At 38.8% G+C, this 26,653-nt stretch overlaps 1 protein-coding gene across 3 annotated transcripts in view; it reads left to right on the forward strand.

Moving 5' to 3' along the window:
* Positions 1-26,653, forward strand: part of CD2AP (CD2 associated protein) — a 110,516-nt gene that overhangs the window by 65,663 nt on the left and 18,200 nt on the right. For all 3 annotated transcript variants that reach the window (XM_066252252.1, XM_066252244.1, XM_066252262.1), the window contains 8 exons: positions 3,157-3,344; positions 6,586-6,664; positions 7,030-7,124; positions 8,229-8,333; positions 9,721-9,757; positions 13,425-13,487; positions 21,979-22,144; positions 22,857-22,999. In XM_066252252.1, coding sequence (XP_066108349.1) covers positions 3,157-3,344; positions 6,586-6,664; positions 7,030-7,124; positions 8,229-8,333; positions 9,721-9,757; positions 13,425-13,487; positions 21,979-22,144; positions 22,857-22,999 — 876 coding nt within the window. The remainder of the gene's footprint in view (positions 1-3,156; positions 3,345-6,585; positions 6,665-7,029; positions 7,125-8,228; positions 8,334-9,720; positions 9,758-13,424; positions 13,488-21,978; positions 22,145-22,856; positions 23,000-26,653) is intronic.

The raw sequence follows: 26,653 nt of genomic DNA on the forward strand, positions 1-26,653 counted from the left end.
GCCCACAGGAAGTTACAGATTGAGATCCTTGAATGGGTAGGAAATCCCTAGACAAGTTTGTGTCAGATTGAAGAAAGAGCACAGTATTTTCAAGATCCTTGCGCATTTTAATTCCAAGAGATTGTAAAGTATATAGTTGGGTGTTGAGTGTTGAGGCTGGAGAAATTATTGGGCCAAACTTGGAAAGCATTACTAATATGCTAAATCCAGTCACCAAAAAGCCTTTAAAGAGGAGTGAAATGATTAGATTGTTTTTGAGGTAGATTGGTTTGGTTGCATTGTTGAATGTGGGTGGGAGAAGAGTGAGACTGAAATACAGGGATTTGTTGAGAATGTTTTGAATTTTTTAAATTGATTTTTAGAGAGAGAGAAAGAAAGAAATTGATTTGTTGTTCCTATTATTTATGCATTCATTGGTTGATTCTTGTATGTGCCCTGACGGGGCATCAAACCTGCAACCTTGGTATATCATGACAGTGCTCTAACCAGATGAGCTAAATGGCCAGGGCACAAAATATACGAGACAGAAACTGCCAGAACTGAAAGAAACAAACAAATCTGTAGTACAAATAGATCTGAACATACCTCTCTCAGTAATCGATAGAACCAGTGGACAAAAAAAGAATAATGATTTAACATCAACTAAGTGGACCTAATTGATATTTACACAATAGTTAACATAGCAGCAGTAGTGTACATAGTCTTTTGAAGAATACATGAGCCTGACTTGTGGTGGCGCAGTGGATAAAGCGTCGACCTGGAAATGCTGAGGTCGCCGGTTCGAAACCCTGGGCTTGCCTGGTCAGGCACATATGGGAGTTGATGCTTCCAGCTCCTCCCCCCCTTCTCTCTTTCTGTCTCTCCTCTCTCTCTCTGTCTCTCCCTCTCCTCTCTAAAATGAATTAAAAAAAAAATTTAAAAAAAAGAATACATGAAATATTTACCAGATAGACCCTATGTTTGGGCATCAAACAACTCTCAGCAAATTTAAAAGATTTGAAGTCATACAGAGTAGATTTTTGTGACTACAATGGAATTACTTAAGAACAGATATTTGGGAAATCCTCCGATATATGGAAATTAAGCAACACTTGTAAATCACCTGTGGATCAAAGAAGAAATCATGAAGGAAATTATAATAGTTTTCGAAATGAATAAAATTAGAAACAAACCATATCAAAACTTGTGAAATGCAGGTAAAGCAGCACTCATAGAGAAGTAATTTACAGGTTTAAAAGCTAATATAAGAAAGGAAATCTAAATGTTTATCTTAATCTAGTAAAAGAGGAAATTAAACCTGAAATAATTGGAAGGAAGGAAATAAGAGACCAAAATTATGAAATGAAAAATAAATCAGCTGTCAAGGAAATGAACACATTTAACAGTTGAGTTTTTTAAAAAAATAAAGAATCAATAAAGCTATAATAAGACTGATCAAAGCAAGAAGAGAAATATTACTGATAATCAGACAAAAATGGAATGTCACTACAGATCAGACAATGCAGGGATAGTAAAGAAATAGTGTTTATAATTTCACAATTTAGATGAGATATACAAATGTCTTGAAAAGTACAACTTACCAAAACCGACCGATGGAATAAAAACTTGATAATCTAAAAAAAAGAGAAGGTTCATTGTCAAATATTCTCACACAAAGAATATTTTCTGTTTAGGGCCCTGGCCGGTTTGCTCAGTGGTAGAGCGTTGGCCTGGCGTGCGGGGGACCCGGGTTTGATTCCCGGCCAGGGCACATAGGAGAGGCGCCCATTTGCTTCTCCACCCCCCTCCCCTCCTTCCTCTCTGTCTCTCTCTTCCCCTCCCGCAGCCAAGGCTCCATTGGAGCAAAGATGACCCGGGCGCTGGGGATGGCTCCTTGGCCTCTGCCCCAGGTGCTAGAGTGGCTCTGGTTGCGGCAGAGCGACACCCCGGAGGGGCAGAGCGTCGCCCCTGGTGGGCGTGCTGGGTGGATCCCGGTCGGGCACATGTGGGAGTCTGTCTGACTGTCTCTCCCCGTTTCCAGCTTCGGAAAAATGCAAAAAATATATATTTTTTTTCTTTTTAGGTGGTTTTATTGGTGAATTATATCAAGCATTTAGTGTTAATGCAAATTCTTTGATTTCTTACATCTGATGACTTGTCACAATCTGGTGAAGTCATTAAGGGATTACAGTCCATTACCTTACAAACATAAATATAGAAATTCTTAATAAAGCATTACCACATCAAATCTAACAGAATATGATACATTATGAATAATGGGGTTTATCCCACAAATTCAAAAGTTAATATACCATATAAACAGTTTAAAAGAGAAAAACCATATGGTCATCTCAGTAAATGCAACGAGTTTTATGTCTTCAGTACTTAGGATAAAATATTTCCGTAACAGCCTCAGAGGGAATTTTTAAATTGGGTAAAGTTTGCCTATGGAAAACCTGTAGCTTACATCTTAATGGTAGATAAATAGTGACATAACTATAATAGAATACGATCTATTATATAATAAAAAGGAATGAAGTTTGGAAGCATGGATGACTTACACATATCCTGCTTAGCAGAAGCAGCAGGCAGGAAAGGTTTACGTGCTCTATGATCACATCTCTGAAAGGGACATGCCGGTAGTGACAAATGGAAGGTTTCTGGAGCTGGAGCAGTGATTGTCCATCTCTTGGCATACACAGACTAATTACCGAGATTCTGTAGCACACCAAAAAATATATTTTTTCAGATCTGACCAAAAATAGGTATAATTTTGATTCATCCATACTGGGAAGCTATTATTGTGTTGTCTGTTGTCATTTTTTTGTTTGACTGTCTAAGGATAAAGAGGCCGGTGCCCCTGACTAAGTAGTCAGGTATTGCATGTTTTAAAAATTCTTGTGGCCCACTGGCTGCAAATCACTGGTCTAGAAGGATTGACTGAGATGGTAACAAAGGATCCTTTTTGGAGTGACAGAAATGTTCTGTATCTTAATTTAAGGGTTGCATGTTACAACATCTTACTCTTTGGGGTATGTTAGTACTCAATCATTTAATTTATTATTTTTATTTGACTTTTTTTATTAGGAGGTATAGAATATAAACACTGTGGAAGGAGAATATTAAGATATTCAGGATCTTTAGATATCGTTCTTCAAAAACAACTTATTCTTTCAGAAAGTGTTTGGACTGGGCCTACCTTCTCTTTCCCCTCTCTGGGGAATGGGAATGAAACGGCACCTGGATCAGCTACACAGCCAAAGAAGATTCGAGGGGTTGGATTTGGAGATATTTTTAAAGAAGGCTCTGTGAAGCTTAGGACAAGAACATCCAGTAGTGAAACAGAAGAGAAAAAATCAGAAAAGGTAATGCATATAAACTTGACTGGATTAACTCCACTCTTTCTCTCACTTCTTATTTTAAAATGCAAAAGTTAGCCTGACCTGTGGTGGCGCAGTGGATAAAGCGTCGACCTGGAAATGCTGAGGTCGCCGGTTCGAAACCCTGGGCTTGCCTGGTTAAGGCACATATGGGAGTTGATGCTTCCAGCTCCTCCCCCCTGTCTCTCTCTCCTCTCTCTTTCCCTCTCTCTCTCCTCTCTAAAATGAATAAATAAAAAATTTTTTTTTAAAAATGCAAAAGTTACTATGCAACTCTTAATGTCCTAGTTTGAGATTGCCAGTCATTGGTTAAGAAGACTGAGAAACTCTTTTGAAGTTTACAGTGATTAATGTTTATTTTCTTTTTATAAAATTAGAATGTTTTGTGGTAAAAAAAAAAATTGCTTTTTTAGGTGCAAGAAGGGGAGATAGTGAGGCAGACTCTTGCATGCACCTTGACTGGGATTCACCCAGCAACCCCATCTGGGGCCAATGCTGGAGTACTAGGCTATTTTTAGTGCTTGAGGCTGCTGCACTTGAACCAACCCCGACCTGTCCTCAGCCCCTGGGGCCAACATTCAAACCAGTCAAGCCACTGGCTGTGGGAGGGGAAGAGAGAGAAGAGGGGGAGAGAAGCAAACAGATGGTTGCTTCTCTTGCATGTCCTGACCAGGAATCAAACCCAGGATGTCTGTACTCCAGGCCGATGCTCTATCCACTGAGCAAGCTGGCCAGGGCCATAAATTTAACACAAACTCTCCTTAATGGAAGCTTTAGAGTTTTAATTGTCACAGTGTAAAAATAGAAAAGACAAGGCCTTTTTGCCAGTTAGAGTTAAAATTATATTATTTTCTTTAATTTGAAGTAGGCCTCGCATGGGCCATTTTAAAATGGATTTGCAATGAGATATTAAGTTTACTGGGCACTTGGAAGACACTCATACGGTAAAAGACTGAATATCAATGTATCAGAGTCTTTCGTTAGCATGTGAGGACTGTCATTCACTTGTCCATCCATTTACACACTTTGCCTGTCTGCTAGATGCCCAGCCATTCCAGGTGCAGCAGGCAACCAGAGTTCTGCCCTGTAAGGTTACTTACTAATAGGGCAGACAGAAGACAACACATCGCAAACAGATATACACATCAGAGAGCGAAGATGTGAATAAAATACGCAGAAGGCACATGCACTGTTTCAACTTCAACAAAATACCTTAAAGAACCTGAGTTTTGTTAGGTGAAAAGAATTCCTTTGCAATGCCTGACCTCTAGCTCTAAAAATAATACTTGATTTATTTGTCCCATGATAAATTTGAAGGGAGTCTGTAACAAGATTGAATAAATTTCAGATATACCTGAAAAAAAAAGTTTACTAGGCACTGCTCAACTTTCCTGTGGTTTTGACAGCAATGGTGATATCTACCTATATCCCTCTTAAAAATGTGGAAAACGTTTTCTTTAGCATTTCACTGGCATTGTGAAATAATTCAAAGTGAATGTACCATAAATTATAAGCTCTAGTAAGAGTATTTTTTTTGTTTTTTTGTTCTTTGTTGTTGTTTTTTTAAGAAAGAGAGTGGCAGACAGGAAGGGAGAGAGATGAGAAGCATCAATTCTTCGTTGCAACACCTTAGTTGTTTATTGATTGCTTTCTCATATGTGCCTTGACAGGGGAGGGGTATTCGAACTGAGCCAGTGACTCCTTACTCAAACCAGTGACCTTTAGGCTCAAGCCAGTGGTCAAGGGGTCATGTCTATGATCTCACGCTCAAGACGCAACCTCGAGGTTTCGAACCTGGGTCCTCAACATCCCAGGCTGACTATCTACTGCACCACCGCCTGGTCAGGCTGTAATAAGAGATTTTAAAATAAATACCTAAGTTTTTATTTTGGGGACAAAATGGCTACAATTTTTAGAACATTTATTTTAAAGCTGTTGTTCCTGGTGTTACCTCTGGGAGCTTCATATCTAATACCTGTTTGAGATACGAGGCTGTTGCCATGACGTTTAGGGCTTTGTTTCCTTTGTAGTTCTCACTTGTATGTCTTTATTTAACTCTTAAGGGTTTAAAGTATTTCAAGAAAGAAAATATGTTCTTTGTACCTTCTCTGAGATCTGAAACTGTCTAGCCTTAAGATTATAGGGCCTAATGGATTCTTGGTTTTAAAGGTAAAGATTGAAATTCTTCTGGTTTTGGAGTGGTGTTGTATAGCCATATACCAGCTAGGAATGTTGGAGAAGCAATGTCCACTTGAGGAGGGACATTACATGATATGGGGCCTCTTTCCAATTCTAAAGCTTATGATTGTATTCAATAACTTCATATAATTAATTAATGACACTAACAATGTTTTTTTAATAAATATTAAGAATATCTTTAGCCTGACCAGGTGGTGGCGCAGTGATAGAGCGTCGGACTGGGATGCAGAGGACCCAGGTTCGAGACCCGGAGGTCGCCAGCTTGAGCACGGGCTCATCTGGTTTGAGCAAAGCTCACCAGCTTGGACCCAAGGTCGCTGGCTCGAGCAAGGGGTCACTCAGTCTACTGAAGGCCCGCGGTCAAGGCACATATGAGAAAGCAATCAATGAACAACTAAGGTCTCGCAACGAAAAACTGATGATTGATGCTTCTCATCTCTCTCCGTTCCTGTATATCTGTCCCTGTCTATCCCTCTCTCTGATTCTCTCTCTGTCCCTGGGAAAATATATATATATATATCTTTATTAAACAGAATAAAACTGCAAAAATTAGTATGTGCCTTTTTCCTAAAGGCTAGTGTGTTACTGTGTTGACTTAGCTCTGCTTTAGAAGGTCTTTCAGGACAGCTTGAGCACTCTTGTTAGGCGAGAGTAGCAGGGGCGTGTGTATGGGCTAAACCAGAGTATTGGCATTTGAAAGAAGAGGCCCAGACCTAGCAGTTGCCAGTCCAGGGGGTTCATAAGGGACACAGCAGTGGAGCTGTGATTCACATCTGTTTCTGAGTGTTGATCCTCAGGAAGTTTGAAGACTTGGTGGCACACTTTTAGCTCGTTTTGTCTTTCCTGGTGAATCCCAGGCTTCATGTCACAAGCAGTGTTTGCTCCTGGAAAAGCCGAGTCAGATTCTGCTTCTAGATATTTAACACAAGTTGTGAATGAGAACTGTTGCATTGCTTTCAGAGGTGTATTGGGGATACCTTTTGGTCTTTAAAATATTTATAGTTGACCTCATCCTTCTCTGTTCTAGCCTTTAATCATACAGTCTCTAGGATCCAGAGCTCAGAGCACAGAGATAGCAAAAACAGACACTGAAGGTAAAATTAAAGGTAAGTGTTAAAATAAAATTTTCACACTAGGAATGTAACATGCTCAAATATATTAGATTTCCTGAAGACATTTGTCAACACTGTACTACTTGATCAGAGTATTAAATCCTGCTAGATATAGGTACCTTGAAGTCAAGGATTTTAATGTGCTTTGTTCAGTGATGTTTCACCCCTTACGCCCCCCAGAACATAGTAGGATCTTAGTAATAGTTGAATGAATAATAAAATTACTTAATTTCATGTATAGTATTTGCTGACATTATTAAATTTATTCTAATAGCTTCTAGTATACATTTCTTCTCACAAAATACAGTATTTGTTGAATCAATTTATATAAACTACATTATTTACATTCTCTATTTTAGCTAAGGAATACTGTAGAACATTATTTGCCTATGAAGGTACTAATGAAGATGAACTTACTTTTAAAGAAGGAGAGATAATCCATTTGATAAGTAAGGTAAGATTTTTCTGTTTTTCAATGAATCATATCATATAATTTATTCATAGGAATAATTCTCAGTATTCTTATATCCACTCTAACTTGTGAGCTCTAGAAGAGAGGGCTGGGACTTTGTCTAGTTTGTTTCTGTGTCTTGAAAACCTAGCACATAGTGAGTGCTCATAGTTTTGTTCTGGTTTTTTTTTTAGGAAACTTTTATTGTCTGTCATTGTTAAAATTGATACATTTGGAATTACTTTTCCCATCATTTTGTGTTTTTTTCTCTTAACCTAACCCTCCTCCAGGTTTCTGTTTTTACTTCTTCTACCTCATTCCATTTTTCTCACCTAATGTTGACTGTATTGTTAATATTAAAAACAACAAAGAATAACTAAGAAAAAATGTCCTTCAACATATAAATGGTTATGAAACTTTATACTGTGGAAAATAGTACAACTATTTAAAAGGATGAGGTCATTTTATAACTTGGAATGAATTGAGGCAAAAGAAAAGCCAGTATTATTGGGTTGTGGATAAACTTCTGTAATTAGTATTTGTAATAGAGCAAAATTATAAATATTTTGGTTTTGGTATAATTCTTTTGACTAGTCTTTGAAATATCTTTCTGTTATTTTAAACTAATGATCAGGTGGTTCACTATGTATCATTTTGAATATTCATACAATGTAGAATAATTTCTCATGGAAGGATGGCGTTTGGAAGGAATTGAAGAAGAGCCTGTTAATTTCTAAAGCAATTGAATACTTTGATTAGTATTTAGTATATAAAATGTTAGTAACTAGATTATAGCTTGGAAATTCATATTCTGTCTTCACCCTTCTCCCACTTTTTTCCTTTTCCTTTCTCCTCTTCAAGAACTTTTTATGCTTATAAATCAAATTTAAAATTTCTTGACTTATTTTTTAAAAAATTAAACCCAGTTTTATTACTACTGCTAGAAATAATATGTGAGGAATATTTTCTATTAGGAGACCTCATGATCCGGTCTTTTTTTTTTTTCATGTAAAATTAATGGAATTCAATAGTTTTTTTATTTTATAATTTTTTTCTTATTTAAAGATAACCCCTATTATCTTAATTATTCTTCATTTTGCATTTTAGGAGACTGGAGATGCTGGCTGGTGGAGGGGAGAACTTAATGGTAAAGAAGGAGTATTTCCAGACAACTTTGCTGTCCAGATAAGTGAGCTGGATAAGGACTTTCCAGTAAGCTTTTGTTTTTCAATGATGGTAATAGTTTAAGGAACCCTTTGCCAGTATTTCTCTAAGAATGGATTTTTACATTGTTACTGAGTCATTTTGTGAGGGTGTTTCAGATTCATACCTTCAAGTAACTAAATTTTAGTGAAAATAAAACACTATTTCAGTTCTGTGCTTTTATTCTTGGTTCGTTTCTTCCCACTGGTAATACCGGAGAGTAACCTTAAACTCATTACTTTATTATAATTAAAGGAAAGAAAGGTGGCCATACTAACTAGACAAATTAGCACTTGCATGGAAGAAATTATATTTTTACTTAATTTTGTTGAAAATAAGGCAGTGTAGATCTTACTGTTATTCTGTCAGTGAAGTTTTGGGACGGTAAGTAATGTCTGTGCCTTCTGATAGGATTTAATGAATCTGTTTTATTTCTCACAGCGAATCAAGTGAGGCTGAGCTTTTTTTGTGATCTTTTGCTTTTCTGCAACTTGACCCCCCATTTTACCCCCATGGAGGGATGGATCTCACTGAATTTTAAAAATATGTGAGGGGAAAGGGAGTTAGAGTGCAGATACACAGCAAGACAGCCTGTTTGATTTAGGCCAGTGCAGGAATCAAATCATTTTAGTCTTTCATTTTGTTAAGTAAATTACCAGAGATTACTCTGTGGAGCCCTCTGCTGTCTGAGGCCCTTCCTTCGCTGGGTTTGATTCACGGTTGATTCAGCCTTCAGTGTGCTTCATTTTTATACTTTTCTTAATGAACACATTTTTTTGGTTTTTTACTAGATGCTTATACATTGTTCATTGTTGATTATTAGTTATTTTTAATTCGGAAAAACCAAATTCACATACTTAGAAATGTGCCTCATGTTTTTTAATGCATTAAGTGAAATATTAAATAATCGAATCCTTATAAATCTCAGAGAATTTGAATAAATTGAGGAAACAGACCTTTGCATTTATTTTGTCTTGGACGGTTCCGAAGTTCAGGATGAAAACTAGATATATGTATCTTTTTAAATGCAGAGTTTCCTTCCTTTCCTTCCCTCCCTCCCCACCCAACTCAGCTGTTAAAGACAGCGCAATGGTACATAAGAATCTTAAACTATGGGAGGCAGGACAGGACACTTTTGCTTATCATTAAGAATTTGTAGGCTTATCTAACTGATAAACTTTGAAATTTTTGAATTTTGATCAAGGAGGTATTTATTCTAATAGAATAAATTTTTGTCGGTGACCTTTTGTGGAGTTAGGATTTGATTTTATCATTTTTAGCAGGAAGGGTTTGAGGAGAAATAGTCGTATAATTTTGGTTTTTAATGATCAGGATTTATTTTAACTATACTTAATATGTAAGTGTTCATCTGCTTTCAACTTTGTTATTTTAATAGAAACCAAAGAAACCACCACCTCCTGCTAAAGGGCCAGGTATGTAAGAGTCATCATTCAGTTTGTTGTCCCCATTTGTTCTAAAATGGTAAAACTGGGTCTTATATACACCATTTATTTTTATTAGCAAACAAATATATGTTCTATATACCAATTTTTAGAAATATATAAAAATTGAGTCTTGCCCTGGCCAGTTGGCTCAGTGGTAGAGCATCAGCCTGGCGTGTGGAAGTCCCAGGTTTAATTCTCTGTCAAGGCACACAGGAGAAGCACCTGTCTGCTTCTCTACCCTTTCCCCTCTTCCTTCTCTCTTTCTCTCTTCTCCCCTCCTGCAGCCATGTATCAATTAGAACATGTTGGCCCTGGGCACTGAGGATGGGCCCCATGGTCTCTGCCTCAGGCACTAAAAAAAAGTGGCTCTGGTTGCAGCATAGCAAGGGAGGGCCTCAGATGGGCAGAGCATCACCCCCTAGTGGACTTGCTTGATGGATTCAGTCGGGGCATATGCAGGAGTCTGTCTCTTCTTCCCCTCCTCTCCCTTAAAAAAAAATTGAGGCCCTGGCCAGTTGGCTCAGTGGTAGAGCGTCAGCCTGGCGTGCAGGAGTCCCAGGTTCGATTCCCGGCTAAGGCACACAGGAGAGGTGCCCATTTGCATCTCCACCCCTCCCCCTCTCCTTCCTCTCTGTCTCTCTCTTCCCCTCCCGCAGCAAGGCTCCATTGGAGCAAAGATGGCCCGGGCACTGGGGATGGCTCCTTGGCCTCTGCCCCAGGTGCTAGAGTGGCTCTGGTCGCTACAGAGCGACACCCCCGGAGGGGCAGAGCATCGGCCCCTGGTGGGCAGAGCGTTGCCCCCTGGTGGGCGTGCCGGGTGGATCCCGGTCGGGCGCATGCGGGAGTCTGTCTGTCTCTCCCCGTTTCCAGCTTCAGAAAAAATACAAATTAAAAAAACAAATTGAGTCTTTACATGCTTTAATATGTTAATATTTTTTAAAGTTCCAGGTGTGTAAAATACTTGAAAATAATTTGTATACTTTGTCATTTATTTAAATATTTTATGGATTGATTTTTTTAGAGAGAGAAAAGGAGAAAGACAGAGAGAGAGAAACATTGATTTGTTGGTCCACTCATTCATGCTGTGATTGGTTGATTTTTTTTTTTTAAAGAGTCAGAAAGAAGGACAGATAGGAACAGACAGACAGGGAGAGAGAGAGAGAGATGAGGAGCATCAGTTCTTTGTTGCAGCTCCTTATTTGTTCAGTGATAGCTTTCTCATATGTGCCTTGATGAGGGGGGAGCTACAGCAGAGTGAGTGACCCCTTGCTGAAGGCAGCGACCTTGGGCTTCAAGCCAGCGACCATGGGGTCATGTCTATGATCCCACACTCAAGCCCGTGACCTCTCACTCAAGCCAGGTGAACCCGTGCTTAAGTCGGCAACCTCAGGGTTTCGAACCTGAGCATTCTTATCTATCCACTGTGCCACCAGTTGGTCAGGCATTGGTTGATTCTTTTTGTATTTTTCCAAAGCTGGAAACGGGGAGGCAGTCAGACAGACTCCCGCATGCGCCCGACTGGGATCCACCCGGCATGCCCACCAGGGGGCGATGCTCTGCCCATCTTGGGGCGTCGCTCAGCCGCAATCAGAGCCATTCTAATGCCTGAGGCAGAGGCCACAGAGCCATCCCCAGCACCCGGGCCATCTTTGCTCCAATGGAGCCTTGGCTGCGGGAGGGGAAGAGAGAGACAGAGAGGAAGGAGAGGGAGAGGGGTGGAGAAGCAGATGGGCGCTTCTCCTGTGTGCCCTGGCCGGGAATCGAACCTGGGACTCCTGCACGCCAGCTGACGCTCTACCACTGAGCCAACCGGCCAAGGCTGGTTGGTTCTCATATGTGCCTTGAATGGAGATTGAACCCACAGCCTCTGCATGTTGTGACAACACTAACCAACTGAGCTATTCATCCATGACCTCAGTGTCATTTTGAGTTAAAGAATTGACTAAATAAAAATATGCTGAGAGAACTTAATATATTGACCTGACAAATTATTTTTCTGTCTTTTCAGGTGAAATCCCTTTGTTAATGTCTCAGACAAATACTGTTTATTTATGTACTCTTCCTTAAGAGTGTCTAGGGATTAAACAAACTGGAAGAGGGTTTTAACAGTTGAATTAAGCAAACCTCTTAACTTTTTATAATGTGGCCCTTTGTCTATTTTTATGAATTTCAGCCTCTTTTATTTTTTATTTATTTATTTTTTTTTTGAGATAGAAGAGACAGGAGAGAGATGAGAAGCATCAGCTTGTAGTTGTATTACTTTAGTCATTGATTGCATCTCACACATGCCTTGACAAGGGATTGGGGAGGCTCCAGCTGAGCCAGTGACCCCTTGCTCAAGCCAGCGACCATGGGGTCATATCTGTGACCTCACGCGCTAGTCAGTGACCCCACGCTTAAGCTGGTGAGCCTGCACCAAAGCTGGATGAGCCCGTGCTCAAGCCATTGACCTCTGCTTTGAATCTGAGACCTCACTGTCCTGTGTTGGTGTTCTATCCACTACACCACCATTGATCAGGGAGCCTCAAATTTTGTATTTTTATAAATGCAGTACAATTTTTTTTCTTGTAACATTTGCTGTCCCTGGTGGGTTGCTCAGTGGATAGAGCGTTGTCCTGGCATGCAGACCTCATGGGTCAACCTGGTTCAGGGCGTATAGAAAAGCAGTCAGGTCTACGGCCACACCACTCTGAACGCGCCCGATCTCGTCTGATCTCGGAAGCTAAGCAGGGTTGGGCCCGGTTAGTACTTGGATGGGTAAAGCAGTCAGTGAGTGCACAACTAAATGGAACAACTAAGTGAAGCAGCAATCTGATGCTTCTCACACTCTCTCTGTCTCTCCCTCTCTGCCTCCCTTTCTCTTTTCCTGTCTCCCAAAATATGAAAACAAATTTTTTTTCATTTTCTCTATTTAGAATAATACAAGTCATTTCCTGCTCAGTTTGTTGTTATTAAATGTTTATATTGGCTTGAGAGAGAGAAAGAGAGAGAGAGAGGAAAGGATAGAGAGAGAAACATCAACTCATTGTTCCAGTTAGTTCTGTTTAGTTGTGCACTCATTGATTGTCTCTCCTCTGCGCCCCGACTGGGGACAGAACCTGTGACCTCAGCACTGGGAGGATGCCTTCTCCACTGAGCCACCAGGCCAGGGGACTTGCTCAGTGGTTTCAGCTTTGTATTTGCTGACCTAATCCCAGAGCAAGGAAAACGCAATTTAAAAGTAATTTTTGCAGAAGATAGTGTTCAAGGCTTTTTAGACATTAGTTAAATTGGTCTCAGAAAGATAATTAAAATGATATAAAATAAAACATTTAATTCCACAGTTGAGTGCCAGCATTTCAGGTCTTAATCATCAATATCAGACAGGACACCAATAGAATGTTTCCATCGTTAAAGTCAGTTCTACTGGACAGTGGTGGTGTGGAGGTGAACACCTTCATTTGACAAAAAGGAAAGGAGATTCCAGTGATTACTTGTGCTAACAGTGACAGGTGCAGCATTAGATTGAGCCTAGGGATTCTGTTACATTGTTCTTTTTGTTAAACCATGTTTTTATCTGATTTTATTTTTAAACTAACCTTTACCTTTAGTAGTATAATTGTTTTTGTGCTGTGAAACAATTAGAAAACTGTATATACTTTGTTTTTTTTCTTAGCCCCAAAGCCTGAGCTGATATCTGCGGAGAGAAAGTATTTTCCTGTAAAGCCTGAAGAAAGAGGTGTGGCTTATTTTTCTACTTTTAGAAAAATAACTCCTGTTGTCGTTCTAATGAAGAGTAGCTCTCCACACTGAGTCATTTACCCTGACATTTAATAAGTGTTCAGTATTTACTTTGCTATGTTTGGTGTTTCCTGGACGGAACTAGTTTGTCAATATCCATAAAAAAGATTTTACTCAAACTTATACCAATTTATATTCATTAAAATGCTAAATCATTTTTTTGGTAAGGATATAGTACTTATACATAGTTATATAGGAAAACTAAGCATAATTATACTTTTATTATTTTTATAGTGTCCCAGTTGAAACAAGTTTTTTAAAATTTCTTAGGGATAGTGTGTTCTTGTTTAAAAATGGAAGTGGGCCTGACCTCTGGTGGCGCCGTGGATAAAGCATCAACCTGGAATGCTGAGGTCGCCGGTTCGAACCTGGGCTTGCCTGGTCAAGGCACATACAGAAGTTGTTGCTTCCTGCTCCTCCCCCTTCTCTTCCTTTCTCTCCTCTCTAAAATGAATAACTAAAAAACAACAACATGGAATTGATTTATTATGTATTATTTAATTTCACTGCATTTATTTGTCTTATAAACTTGAAAAGTTATTCTAAGATACCATATGTGTTTTGTTTAAAAACATTACTTATTTTGAGAAGTTATTATTAATTTGGAGACTATACCTGCTTTTTACAGAAAGATCTGGAATGGTTATATCTAGTAAATAAGGCTGTGTATAGATGCAAAAACTTAAATACTGTTTAAAATGGTTTCATTTCTACTGCCTGTCTTTGTCTCTTACCTAAAATGTGACTGACCTGTCTCAATGCATTATTATATTTACCTCCTCAGAATCCTGGCCATGATGAAGTACATAACAGGGATTGAATTTTCCTTCCTGAGTTAAACAAGTAGGAAACTGGACAAAATATTTGACACAGTTTCAAATACTGAACAATAGGTAGCATAGGACTGTTAATCGTTGAGAGGAGTTTTCACTGAAACTAGTGAGGCAATTCCTAAAATTATCCCTGCTTATTGTCCAGGAGCATTTTGCAGGCAACAGAAAAGAGGAGATCAGACAGAGCTTAGTTTCTCTGCAGAGTTGAGGAGATCAGGGTTTAGGGAGGCTAAGGCAGCTCCAGTGTGTGGGGCAGAGTGTGGAATGGAGGTGACCACACACACAGAGCACTCGGAGGTCCTGTAGCACTTCCTGTGAGGCTTTCTCCGGCTGAGGACTGAATCACACACACAGCTGGAGAGATAAGTGCTGCAAAGTGTTTGGTGAAGCAATTTCTGCAACTCACAAAAAATCTGTCTTTACAAGCCACAGTGGGAAGGATGCATAAGACATAGGGTAGACTTTATGGAAGGGTATCTCATCTGAGACTGAAGGCTTATCTGAACCTATGTTGGAAATAGATGAAACTAATTTTAGAACAAAATTTAGTAGAATGTAAAAGAACACAGCCAGACCTTATTTTTTTTGTGCTTGGCTTTATTCTGATTCACAGTTATACTTATTTTTCTTTTTTTTTACAAATTGAAGGCAAGATTCTCCACAAGCAAAGATTACAACTTGATTTATTAAAATACTTGCTTTATTCTAGTGGTTTGCAACTGAACCCACAATATCTCCATGGTGTGCCTAATATAACAGAATGTAGCACCAAAATGTATAAAATTCACAGTGTCCATCATCTAATGAAAAATTGCCAGGCATGGCCCTGGCCGGTTGGCTCAGTGGTAGAGCATCTGCCTGGCGTGCAGGGGTCCCAGGTTCGATTCCCGGCCAGGGCACACAGGAGAAGCACCCATCTGCTTCTCCACCCCTCCCCCTCTCCTTCCTCTCTGTCTCTCTCTTCCCCTCCCGCAGCCGAGACTCCATTGGAGCGAAGATGGCCTGGGCGCTGGGGATGGCTCCTTGGCCTCTGCCCCAGGCGCTGTAGTGGCTCTGGTCGCGGCAGAGCGATGCCCTGGAGGGGCAGAGCATCACCCCCTGGTGGGCAGAGCGTCGCCCCCGGTGGGTGTACCGGGTGGATCCCAGTCGGGCGCATGCGGGAGTCTGTCTGTCTCTCCCCGTTTCCAGCTTCAGGAAAAAAAGAAAGAAAGAAAGAAAATTGCCAGGCATCTTTAAAAAAAATTACTAGGTATGGGAAAAACAACCAGAAGAATATAGTAATCCATAACTCAAAGACAAATCAGTCCATTTAAAGACACACAGAAATGAGATCGAATGGAAATAACAGCAAGGACATTAAGACAGCTATTATAAATGTGTCTTGGCGTGTGCAAGAAAGTAGAAGAAATATGAACATGATGGTGAGAGAAAGGAAAATAGAAGAAAACCCAAATTGAACTTTTGCAGATGAGGAATACAGTATCCAAAATGGAAAAACACTGGGTGGAATTACCAGGAAAGTGGAGAATACAGAAGATAATATTAGTAACCTGGAAGATAAAGCAATAAAGGCCATGTAGAATATGTAGAAAAAGGACTAGGAAAAAGTATGAACAGAGCATCAGTGACCTGAGAGACACTATCAGTTTGTTTTACTTACGCGGAATTGGAGCCTCTGAAGCAATGGAGAGAGAGGGAACAGGAATAAATATTTGAAAAAGTAATGGTGGAAAAATTACAGATCTGGTGAAAACTATAAGCCTACAGCTCCTTGAAGCTTAGTGAACTACATGCGGAAGAAACAAAAGAAATCACTTTCTGGCATATCATAATGAATTTGATAAAAAGCAGTGACAGAGAAATGCATAAAGTCAGGAAGAAAATAACTGTTAACCTTGAGTTCTCTACCTAGCAAATATACCTTTCAGGAAATGGAGGCAAAATAAGAACTTTTAGATAACATCTGAGAGAACTCATGGCCAGCAGACTGTATGTGCTACATAGGAAATGTTAAAAATTCTGTTCTGGGGAAGGAAAATTATGGTATATAGACATCAGGTGTAGACAAAGTAATGAGGAAAGCCATCAATGGCAAATACATGAGTAAAAAGACATTTGAATTCTCATTTTTAAATTTTAACACCAAAACTCTTCATTGAAAAGATTATGTATTTATTTAGATTGGTTTTACAGAGAGGGGAGTGGGGGAGCGGGAAGTATAGTTGCTTCACTTTAGTTGTTCACTGCTTGCTTGTTGTGTGTGCCTTGACCAAGCAAGCTCGGGGTTGCAACCAGCAACTGCAGTGTTCCAGTTTGACACTTGATCCACTGCACCATCACAGGCCAGGCTTCATTGGAAAGATTTTAAAACTTACTTAAAATTGTCAGTTTGAGTTTAAGTGTGCAAATATAAGAATTGTTTTATAAGTGAAGCAAGACAGATGTATAATGAGGTACACAATTCTTAATATTTTTGTTTAATTTTTAAAATATTTTTCTGGTCCTGGCCAGCTGGCTCAGAGGATCGAGCATCGGCCCAGTGTATGGACATCCAAGGTTCAATTCCTGGTCAGGGCACACAGGAGAAGCTATCGTCTGCATTTCTCTCCCTCTCTCTCCCCTTCTCTTCCTCTTCCTCTTCCTCTCCCGCAGCCAGTGGATCGATTGGTTCTAGTGTTGGGCCCAGGTGCTAGCTTGTTAGCCCAGGCGTCAGCTTCAGGTACTAAAAATTGCTCGTGATTCGAGCATTGGCCCCAGATGGGTTGCTGGGTGGATCCTGGTCGAGGCACATGCAGGAGTCTGTCTCTCTGTCTCCTCACCTCTCATATATATATATATATAATTTATATTTCTTTATTTCAAAATATTCTCATTAACCTTACATGGCTTTAATAGATCTCGTGCAAGGAATAGGTAAAATGGATTGGGAGACAAAGCCAGTTTCAGTATGACACTAAATGTTGCAGATTAATTTATTTCTTTTTAAATAAAAATAAGCATAAATCAAAGTTGTACCCTTGTTCTACAATCAACAGAGCAAGCTTTCTCAAATTATGTGAAGGGCTGCATTAAGGAACCTTAGCCTTCTGATAGGGAATTCGTTATATTTCACCAGTATGTGTGTTCATGACTTTTATCTCTTATGGTCTTTTTTTTTTTTTTTTTTTTTTTTGTATTTCTCTGAAGCTGGAAACGGGGAGAGACAGTCAGACAGACTCCCGCATGCACCTGACCGGGATCCACCCGGCACGCCCACCAGGGGGCGATGCTCTGCCCCTCCGGGGCGTCGCTCTGTCGCGACTAGAGCCACTCTAGGGCCTGGGGCAGAGGCCAAGGAGCCATCCCCAGCGCCCGGGCCATCTTTGCTCCAATGGAGCCTCGCTGCGGGAGGGGAAGAGAGAGACAGAGAGGAAGGAGAAGGGGGAGGGGTGGAGAAGCAGATGGGCGCTTCTCCTGTGTGCCCTGGCCAGGAATCGAACCTGGGGCTTCTGCACGCCAGGCCAACGCTCTACCACTGAGCCAACCGGCCAGGGCCTCTCTTATGATCTTAATTGCACAGAAGACATCCTTTGAAAAGCTCTGCTGTGTGGGGCAGGACAACAAGGAGCTACTAAAAAATAGACAACTGATTATTCTACCTTTTTTTATATATATATTTCTGAAGCTGGAACCGGGGAGGCAGTCAGACAGACTCCCGCATGCGCCCGACTGGGATCCACCGGGCATGCCCACCAGGGGGCGATGCTCTGCCCATCCTGGCATCGCTCTGTTGCAACCAGAGCCACTCTAGCGCCTGGGGCAGAGGCCAAGGAGCCATCCCCAGCTCCCGGGCCATCTTTGCTCCAATGGAGCCTTGACTGCAGGAGGGGAAGAGAGAGACAGAGAGGAAGGAGAGGGGGAGGGGTGGAGAAGCAGATGGGCGCTTCTCCTGTGTGCCCTGGCCAGGAATCGAACCCGGGACTTCCGCACGCCAGGCCGACGCTCTACCACTGAGCCAACCAGCCAGGGTTGGTTATTCTACTTTTGACTTGTAAATGAGGATACTTTTTTTCCTTGGGATTTTGAAATCTTAAGAATGGAGTTTTAAGTTTTCACTGTCTGTTCCTGCCCCAAGCCTCCATGTGTATCTTCTCGGACCTACTTAGCAGGTTTTTATTCCCTATTTTCTCAGAGGTACCTTGAATGCCAGCCATGCTGTGCCTCAGCAGAGCAGTACTATCAGCGCCTCGGAGTACGTGTTTTTCTCCTTCTTGGGCAAGCTTTCTTTGATGTACCTTCAGTTGTTGACTTCATTCTTGGGGCCCTTTCTCTTCCTTGGTATGAAATATGTATGACAGGAGGGGATGAATTCATGTTTATTTTGGAGTGCCAGGCAGGGAGGCATATAAATTTGTAGAATAGAGTGCAACAAAAGCTTTATCAGGCTTATAAAATCAATTAAAGGGTAACCTTTAACATGTCCTCCTCCAAGACCGTAGGCCCATGCACAGGAAGAGTGTAATAAGCTACTGAATGAAGCCTAGCCTGGCTCAACGAGTTTCTTATTGGAGACTCCCTTTTCCTTGAGGAGCATTTCTTTGAGTTTCTATTTGAGAAGTTGCAGTCAGCCTTCTTACTATATTTTTCAGTTGATTTCTATAAGCAGAACATAACCAAGCAGAAACTAAGCACCAATATGTTAATAATGGCATCTGGTTTCCTATTTAGCGATGGGAAGGAAGAGATGTGCTGATCTATAACTCTTCTTGAGGTTTTTTTGTTTTGTTTTAATTTCTGCATCTGACACAGATTTTAGCCTGACATTAAAGGGCAGCAAGTAGCTAGAATTGCTGAGAAGCTGTAGTCACAAGCTAGGATTTCACTAATGATACATAAGACTACATATTGAGGATCTAGTTGGCTGATTTCTTGGTTTTTCAAACCCAGTAAGTCTTACCCTATCTCCTTTTAAAAGGTTTGGGGTTTAACTGACTACATATTGTCTCTTATAGAAGGCCATGTGGCTATTGCTGGTTCCCTCCAAAGGGATAGGAGGCACGATTAATTCATTCACTAATTCACTGAACTAAAAATTAATAAGGAAGGTCTGTTAGAGTTGAATCTTGTGTTCTCTTGATTTTCTCAAGCATGTATGTGTATGTCCATACAAACTTCAGCCGCCATGTGAGTGCTGCAGATTCCAGTCAGTGTTTGGTTGGATTTGTGTACATTCATTGCTTTTATTTTATACTTTCTGCATATACACACATATATAATTTTCTTTATGGGGAACCTAATGGTGGAACATGTTTTGTTTGTTTGAATTTTTTTTTTCTCGTCCTTGAAAGATATTTTTGCTTTAGATTGAATTCTGAGTTGGCAAAATAATAGTTCCGGGTATATTGCTCAGCTGCTAAAACGAAAGTCTTCCAGTGTCTACTTTAGAGCTTTGATCACAAGCGTTCTCTTTGTTCAGTGAGCCAATAAAGGGAATGCTGAATTTAAAGAGTCAAACTTGCTAGAAATTAAATTGTGGTAATAAAGGTATGGATTTTCCAATTCCTATACTGGCTATAGATTCTTAAATCAGTATTTATATTGCAGAGTGTTAGAAAGCAATGATTATAATATGCTTTTAAATTATTCTGTGCTCTCAAATGTTGGTGTAATATAGTTCACTTTAGTGTGGAATTAAAATCAAGATCCATATTTTTAAGGCTCCTTAAGGTCATTTATTATTAGAGCTACTAAACAAAGGCATTTCCATCTGTGGCGCTCTGGTACACAGACACGGACTGGAGAGCCGCAGCAAGACTCTGTTGTCTTTATGTTCAGTGTGCTTACCGAAACGGAAACAGTACTTACCTCTCGTGTTCCACAAAGAACATTTTGTTGTCTAATATATCACTGTAGATTGATCCTAAAAATAATCTTAACCTCTTAAGAAATAGCAAACTGTATTCTTTATTTATAACCACATGTGAAACAGACTTACCAAATGTTAAATATACAGTGATATAAATCAGTTATTTATGTATGAGGCATCTTGCTTCTGCTAGTCACTAGGAAGATTAAAACATTTTTTTATTTTTTTAAATATGATATTCTGGCCCTGGCCAGTTGGCTCAGTAGTAGTGCGTCAGCCCAGCGTGTGGTTGCTGAGCAGTGGCCCCAGATGGGCAGAGCATCACGCCGTAGGGGCCTTGCCAGGTGGATTCTGGTCGGGGCACATGTGAGAGTCTGTCTCTCTGCCTCCCTGCTTCTCACTTAAGAAAAAGAAAAAAAAAAATTTAAAGAAAAGTTTACTTAGTTTTATTGTTCATACACCAACCCTGTCTGAGGACTGATCCTTGAATCAACTGAGCTATTTTTAGCACCTGATACTAAGGTGCTGGGACTTTCCTCAGTGTCCCTGGGGTGACACTCAACTAATCAAGCCATTGGCTGTGGGAGGGGAAAAGGGAGAGGAGAAGGAGAGAAGCAAATGGTCGCTTGTCTTGTGTGCCCTGACCAGGAATCGAACCTAGGATGTCCATACTCCTGGCTGACGCTCTATCCACTGAGCCTTTGGCCAGGACCAGGAGTTTCTTATTTTTGCATACATGCATTGAATACATTTTTGCTGACTGCTCTATTATGGATATTTAATATGTGTGCACTTGTGTCAGTTTTAATACTTCTTCTTAGTACCTTTTGGTGATAAAATTGTTTTTGTTTGTTGTTTTTTTTACAGAGACAGTCAGAGAGAGGAATAGACAGGGACAGACAGACAGGAACGGAGAGATGAGAAGCATCAATCATTAGTTTTTTGTTGCACGTTGTAACACCTTAGTTGTTCATTGATTGCTTTCTCATATGTGCCTTGACCGCGGGCCTTCAGTAGACCGAGTAACCCCTTGCTCAAGCCAGCGACCTTGGGCTCAAGCTGGTGAGCTTTTGCTCAAAGCAGATGAGCCCTCGCTCAAGCTGGCAACCTCGGGGTCTCGAACCTGGGTCTTCTGCATCTCAGTCCGACGCTCGATCCACTGCACCACCGCCCGGTCAGGCAATAAAATTGTTTTTATTAACGTGGTTTAAAATTGTCCTCAATGTCTTGTCCAGCATATTTTCTTATTTATTTTATAGAATTATTAAATGAAATGTAGTTAATAAAATTCCTAATAACAAGGTGAGGATTATAAATACATATAAACCTGTAACTTTCTCATCTTTGACTAATCAGTTTACCTCAGTTTCTCTTAATATTTGATTTTTTTCTTTGTTATTGTGTTTCAGAATAATTGTGTTAAATGACACTAGCTTTCTACTCATTTTCAGTTCCCTCTACTTCAGTTACAGAAAGTAGTCTGAATAGAAGTCTAAATAATGCTTCTCTCTGCTAAGAGTGATTATATTTGCATAGAACACCTCCCCTAAGAACAAAGGATGCTAAGAAGACAATAAGAAGCCTGCATTATTTGTATATTAGAAGCTTATTTGGGGCCCCCACTCCACCAAAGGAAACATTTTTAAGCTTATTAAATTAGAACTTTGAAACAGTACACACATAATAATGTCTCTCTTCTCTTTTTCACAGTTACCATTGTTAATAACTTACTAATATTTTTAAATAATCAGATGAAAAATCCATGCTGGAACAGAAGCCTTCTAAACCAGCTGCTCCACAAGTCCCGCCTAAGAAGCCTGCCCCACCCACCAAAGCCAATAATTTATTGCGATCTCCTGGAACAGTGTATCCAAAGCGACCTGAGAAACCAGTTCCTCCACCACCACCTGGAGCCAGGTATGTTTTACCTCATTTTAACTTAGTTTGTTCATTTACCTACCTTAGACATCAATGGTTATACTGCCTTTCTAAATCTCAAAAAATTTCTGAAAGCATTTGTTTTTCATGTTTTCTTCTGTAGACTAATAATTTTCTGTTAAATGTTATATATTCACACTTGGTGAATAGTCTTTTTTTTTTTAACCTTAGTTGAGAGGAGGGGAGATAAGCAGACTTCTGCATGTGCCTCAACCAGGATCCACCTGGCAGCCCCATCTAGGGCTGATGCTCAATACCAAGCCATTTTTAGCACCTGAGGCTGATGCACTCAGACCAACTGAGCTGTCCTCAGTGCCTGGGGCCACGGTTGAACCAACTGAGCCACTGCAGGAGGGGAAGAGGAAGCAGGGGAGAAGCAGATGGTCGCTTCTCCTTTGTGTCCTGACCAGGAGTCAAACCTGGGACATTCATATGCCAAGCTGACGCTCTACCCACTGAGCCACAGCCAAGGCTGAATATACTGATGTTAAATGTTTTTTACATTTCTTATTTTATTGGGATTAGTTTTAGGGTAGAGGTTAATATTTATGAAAATCATTTTATAGAAGCAGAAAGAAAAGCATAATACTGCTGTAACATCTTCATTGTCAATAGATTACAGTGTTAAGAAATGGTCATGTTTCACATACAAGTTAGTGATTTTTGCCTCTGTTTGATTTTCTCATTTTAGGATTAATGGAGAAGTTTCTACCATTTCATCAAAATTTGAAGCTGAACCAGTGTCAAAACCAAAGCTAGATTCTGAACAGTTACCACTTAGACCAAAATCAGTAGACCTAGAGTTATTTACAGTTAGAAGCTTTAAAGAAACAGGTAAGTTAATGTGTAGAAAGGTGGTACATTAAAAATTTGCCAATATAGTTTCCAGAAACTATTTAAAATGAGAAATGTGTTTATGCAATTTGTGTGTGGACAGGTACAGTGGAATTTAATTAAAATCTGTTTAAAATCTATGGAGTCAAATAGAAAAATATAAAAAATAAATGGGCAAAACATTATGATTCACAGAAGCTTTCTTATTGGTCAGAGGATTGAGATGGGTATTAAAAGTTTATTCATTTTTCCTGTCTCTTCAGAGTAGAATGACCACACCACCTAAGTCAGGCATCTATGAAGACATTTTAGTTTTAAAAGTTTAAAAATAAAGAGGTGAGGTATACTTTCAGTGCCAGCACTAGATTACATTTAATAAGACTTTATTTCCCACTTAATCTCAGTATACTTTTGTTTCCAAATAAGGCAGATAGGTTTTGTGACTGTCTTTATACCTATCAGCAGGCTTTACTTAATGTTTAGCTAAATTACTAAGTTTTTGGACTGTCTTTTCAGCCCATTAGTCATCTTCGTTACTCTCCAGTCTTTTTTATCTTTTAGTTCTAAAATGAAACACTTTAAACAAAGGAAGTCTTGATAAAGGTCTATCAAAGCATTGCACACTCAGAATTTTGTGGTAATTGCTATTGTATAGTACAGTGGATGTTCTTAGTTTTTTATGTTTTCAAAGCACTTTCTTATTTGTAGTCTCATTTTATCTTTATAATAACTCTTTAAGAGTCAGATGCTGATTTTCCCTATTTTTGCATCTAAACAAAGTAAGCTAAAGACACATCAAATGTTCAAGATCATATAAACCAAGAGAACTTTTTAAATCCCCTTGATATTAAATGCCCTATGAAGTACTTTTTTAAATAATATTTTAAGTATATTTTTTAGTTTCAGCATTAACATTTCACATTTACATTTAAACTCGAGGTCTGTTACAGTTCGGTTTTTTTGTTTGCTGCCTTTGTCACTATATTGGAAGATGTACATTTCATAATTTCTTAGGTGCTTTTCTTTGTCTTTACTGGTTTTGGTTTGCCAGCCTGGCCTTCCGAGTTCTTTTAATTTGAATGTTTTATAAATCCTTTTGTGTATTTTGGATCCTTCCTGCTCTGGATGAAACCATATTCATTAAAAATTTCTGGAATTTGAGATGTTTATTGTATTTTGGAAATGTTCACTCAAATATTTTCAGTATTTTTTAAAAAAAAAAATTTTCCCATTGATTAGAGAGAGAGAGAGAGAGAGAAGCATGGACTTGTTCCCTTTAGTTGTTCCACCCTCTTAGGCATTCATTGGTTGCTTCTCACACGTGCCCTGATGGGAGATGAAACCTCAGGGTGCTGGGACAACACTCAGTCCACTGAGCCACTGGCCAAGGGCTATTCAGTATGTTTATCTCATGGGAATTATTCTCACTCACTGTTAGTTAAATAATAACAAACCTCTGCGTTTTAAAAAAATACTTGTTTTTTTCTTGAGGTTAGTGGTAAAAAATAGAATTCAATCAGTTCTTATTGTTTGATGTAAAGAAACAGCTAGAAATGTGTTTTCAAAAGGAATCATAAAGATTAAGTGGAAAAAATAAATAAAGATTAAGTTGGAAAAAATAAAGATTAAGTGCAATTTTAACTGCAGGAGTCAAAAAGTCCATGGGTATTACCTTTTTAATTTCACAATTTTCTGCAATCATTATCAGAAGTCTTAAATTTTGATGAGTTTCGGAGCTGAAAGAGTAATTGGAGCCTATATATTTTCTATATTTTTCTGTTACTTTGTATCATTCTTATACATTTTACTATATTTGGTTGTCTCAAGGTCATGGAAATTGCAAAAAAATTTAAGTAAATAAAAACCATTTTTAGTTTTTTCAAAACTTTTTTTATATACAATCACCAAATGAGTTTTGTTTCCTTTGCTGCATTCTAGTAGAAATGACATGTGACAGTGTCAAACTATTGGTCGTTGAAAAGTTCTACTTTTTCCTTTGGTTTTGGCGCCAGTTCTTGTCTTATATCCATAGCCATTATTCATTCTTCAGTAAAAACCAAAGAGGCTTTATGGAACAGGGTTTGAAATTTTTCCTTTTCTTATTTTATTCAAATGAATAAAGTAGTAAGTTACAGATGCTGAGACTTGTACTATATATGGTCAAGAAGCTGACAGCTGACTTTCCAGCTGCCGCTCTTGCGTCTGCTGCCAGGCTGCCCTTTGTGCACCACACTTACACCCTGTAAAGTTCAGAAAGTAGACGGTTTAGAAATTGAGGTCATCTTAAGTGGCAAATATTTGCTAAGAAGTGTTCTTTCCACAGTACTGTTTTAGGCACAAGTAGTGTGTGGATATAAACGGCGTGGATGCCGACAGCACGATGCTTATGTCTCAGACCTGAACTCAGGGTATCCTTACTTCCTTTTTATTAGGAATCATCTGTCCTTAATTCATATAGTAGAAAGTATTTACCTCTTCAGAAACTATGTTCTATATCATATAGCTTCAAACATGGCATTAAGTTGAGGCATATTTTAATATCTACCTATTAGAATACCTGACATGGATTTTGATATAAAAAGTTATTTCTCTTTGCTCCCCTCCTGCATTGTTAATCCTATCTCATTCATTCTGTTTTTGCTCCTCTCTATAAGGGATGTACCTGATTCTGCTCTCAGACTTTTCCTATATATAAAGGCATATAAAGCACAAATGTGTATATAAATAAAGATTTCAACTTTTTTACATATAAGAAAGACATTCCTAGAACAGTTCATTTGGTTTTCTTTTTAAAAGTTCATATATATCCTCATATATAATATAAAATAGTACTATAAATTGTAGAGCTTTTCACCATGTTTAAATTCAGACACTTCATCAAAAATTGGTTACAGTAATCTCATTGCCACTACTGGTTAATTATAAAGTTTATATGATCTAAATAGTATTTATTAAATAGTTAATTTTCCAGGAAGTAAAATTGGTTTACATTTGTTTTAAAATATAAGATAGAAAATTTAGTGGTAAATAATTATGTCATGGAGAAAGCACAGCTGATGAAGTATTCTTAGAGTTTAGTATTTTATCTTTCTAAATTGTTTTTCTGTGGTAAATTCTTCTTGGGTTGCAAAGAAATTTAAAAATACATACATGATTTGATGCAAAAGCCTTTATTTTTAAATAGGGAACCATTCTTTCTCTTTAGTTCTATTTGGTAATTGATCTATGTAGTTTTGTTTTAGTTACTTTCTTATATTGACTCATTTATTTTTTCGAGAAAGAATTTATGGTGTGATTTTTCTAATAAGATGCCTACCTGTTGAGAGATAGACACCGTAAAAAGTGAGCCTGAGTCAGAACTAGGTTACAGAAATAGTACAAATCACCACACTCTAAAATGTAGAATTTAGCAGGGATAGGAGCAAAGAGTAAAATTTGTATTTTCTAATAATTTATTTTATGTCATTCTAGAGAATATCATAAAACATTATTCAGTTTTTATTTCTATATATATGAATTTTCAAGTGTTGTACTGAGTTGCATTTTTATGGGGAGATAATTAAAAAGAATATTTAATAGTATTCTTTTATTAGATCATACAGTTAAATTTTTCTCATTGCATCTGTCGTATGCTGAAAACTAACACTTGACTAA

The sequence above is a fragment of the Saccopteryx bilineata genome, chromosome 1, assembly GCF_036850765.1.
Source record: "Saccopteryx bilineata isolate mSacBil1 chromosome 1, mSacBil1_pri_phased_curated, whole genome shotgun sequence".
NCBI lineage: Eukaryota > Metazoa > Chordata > Mammalia > Chiroptera > Emballonuridae > Saccopteryx > Saccopteryx bilineata.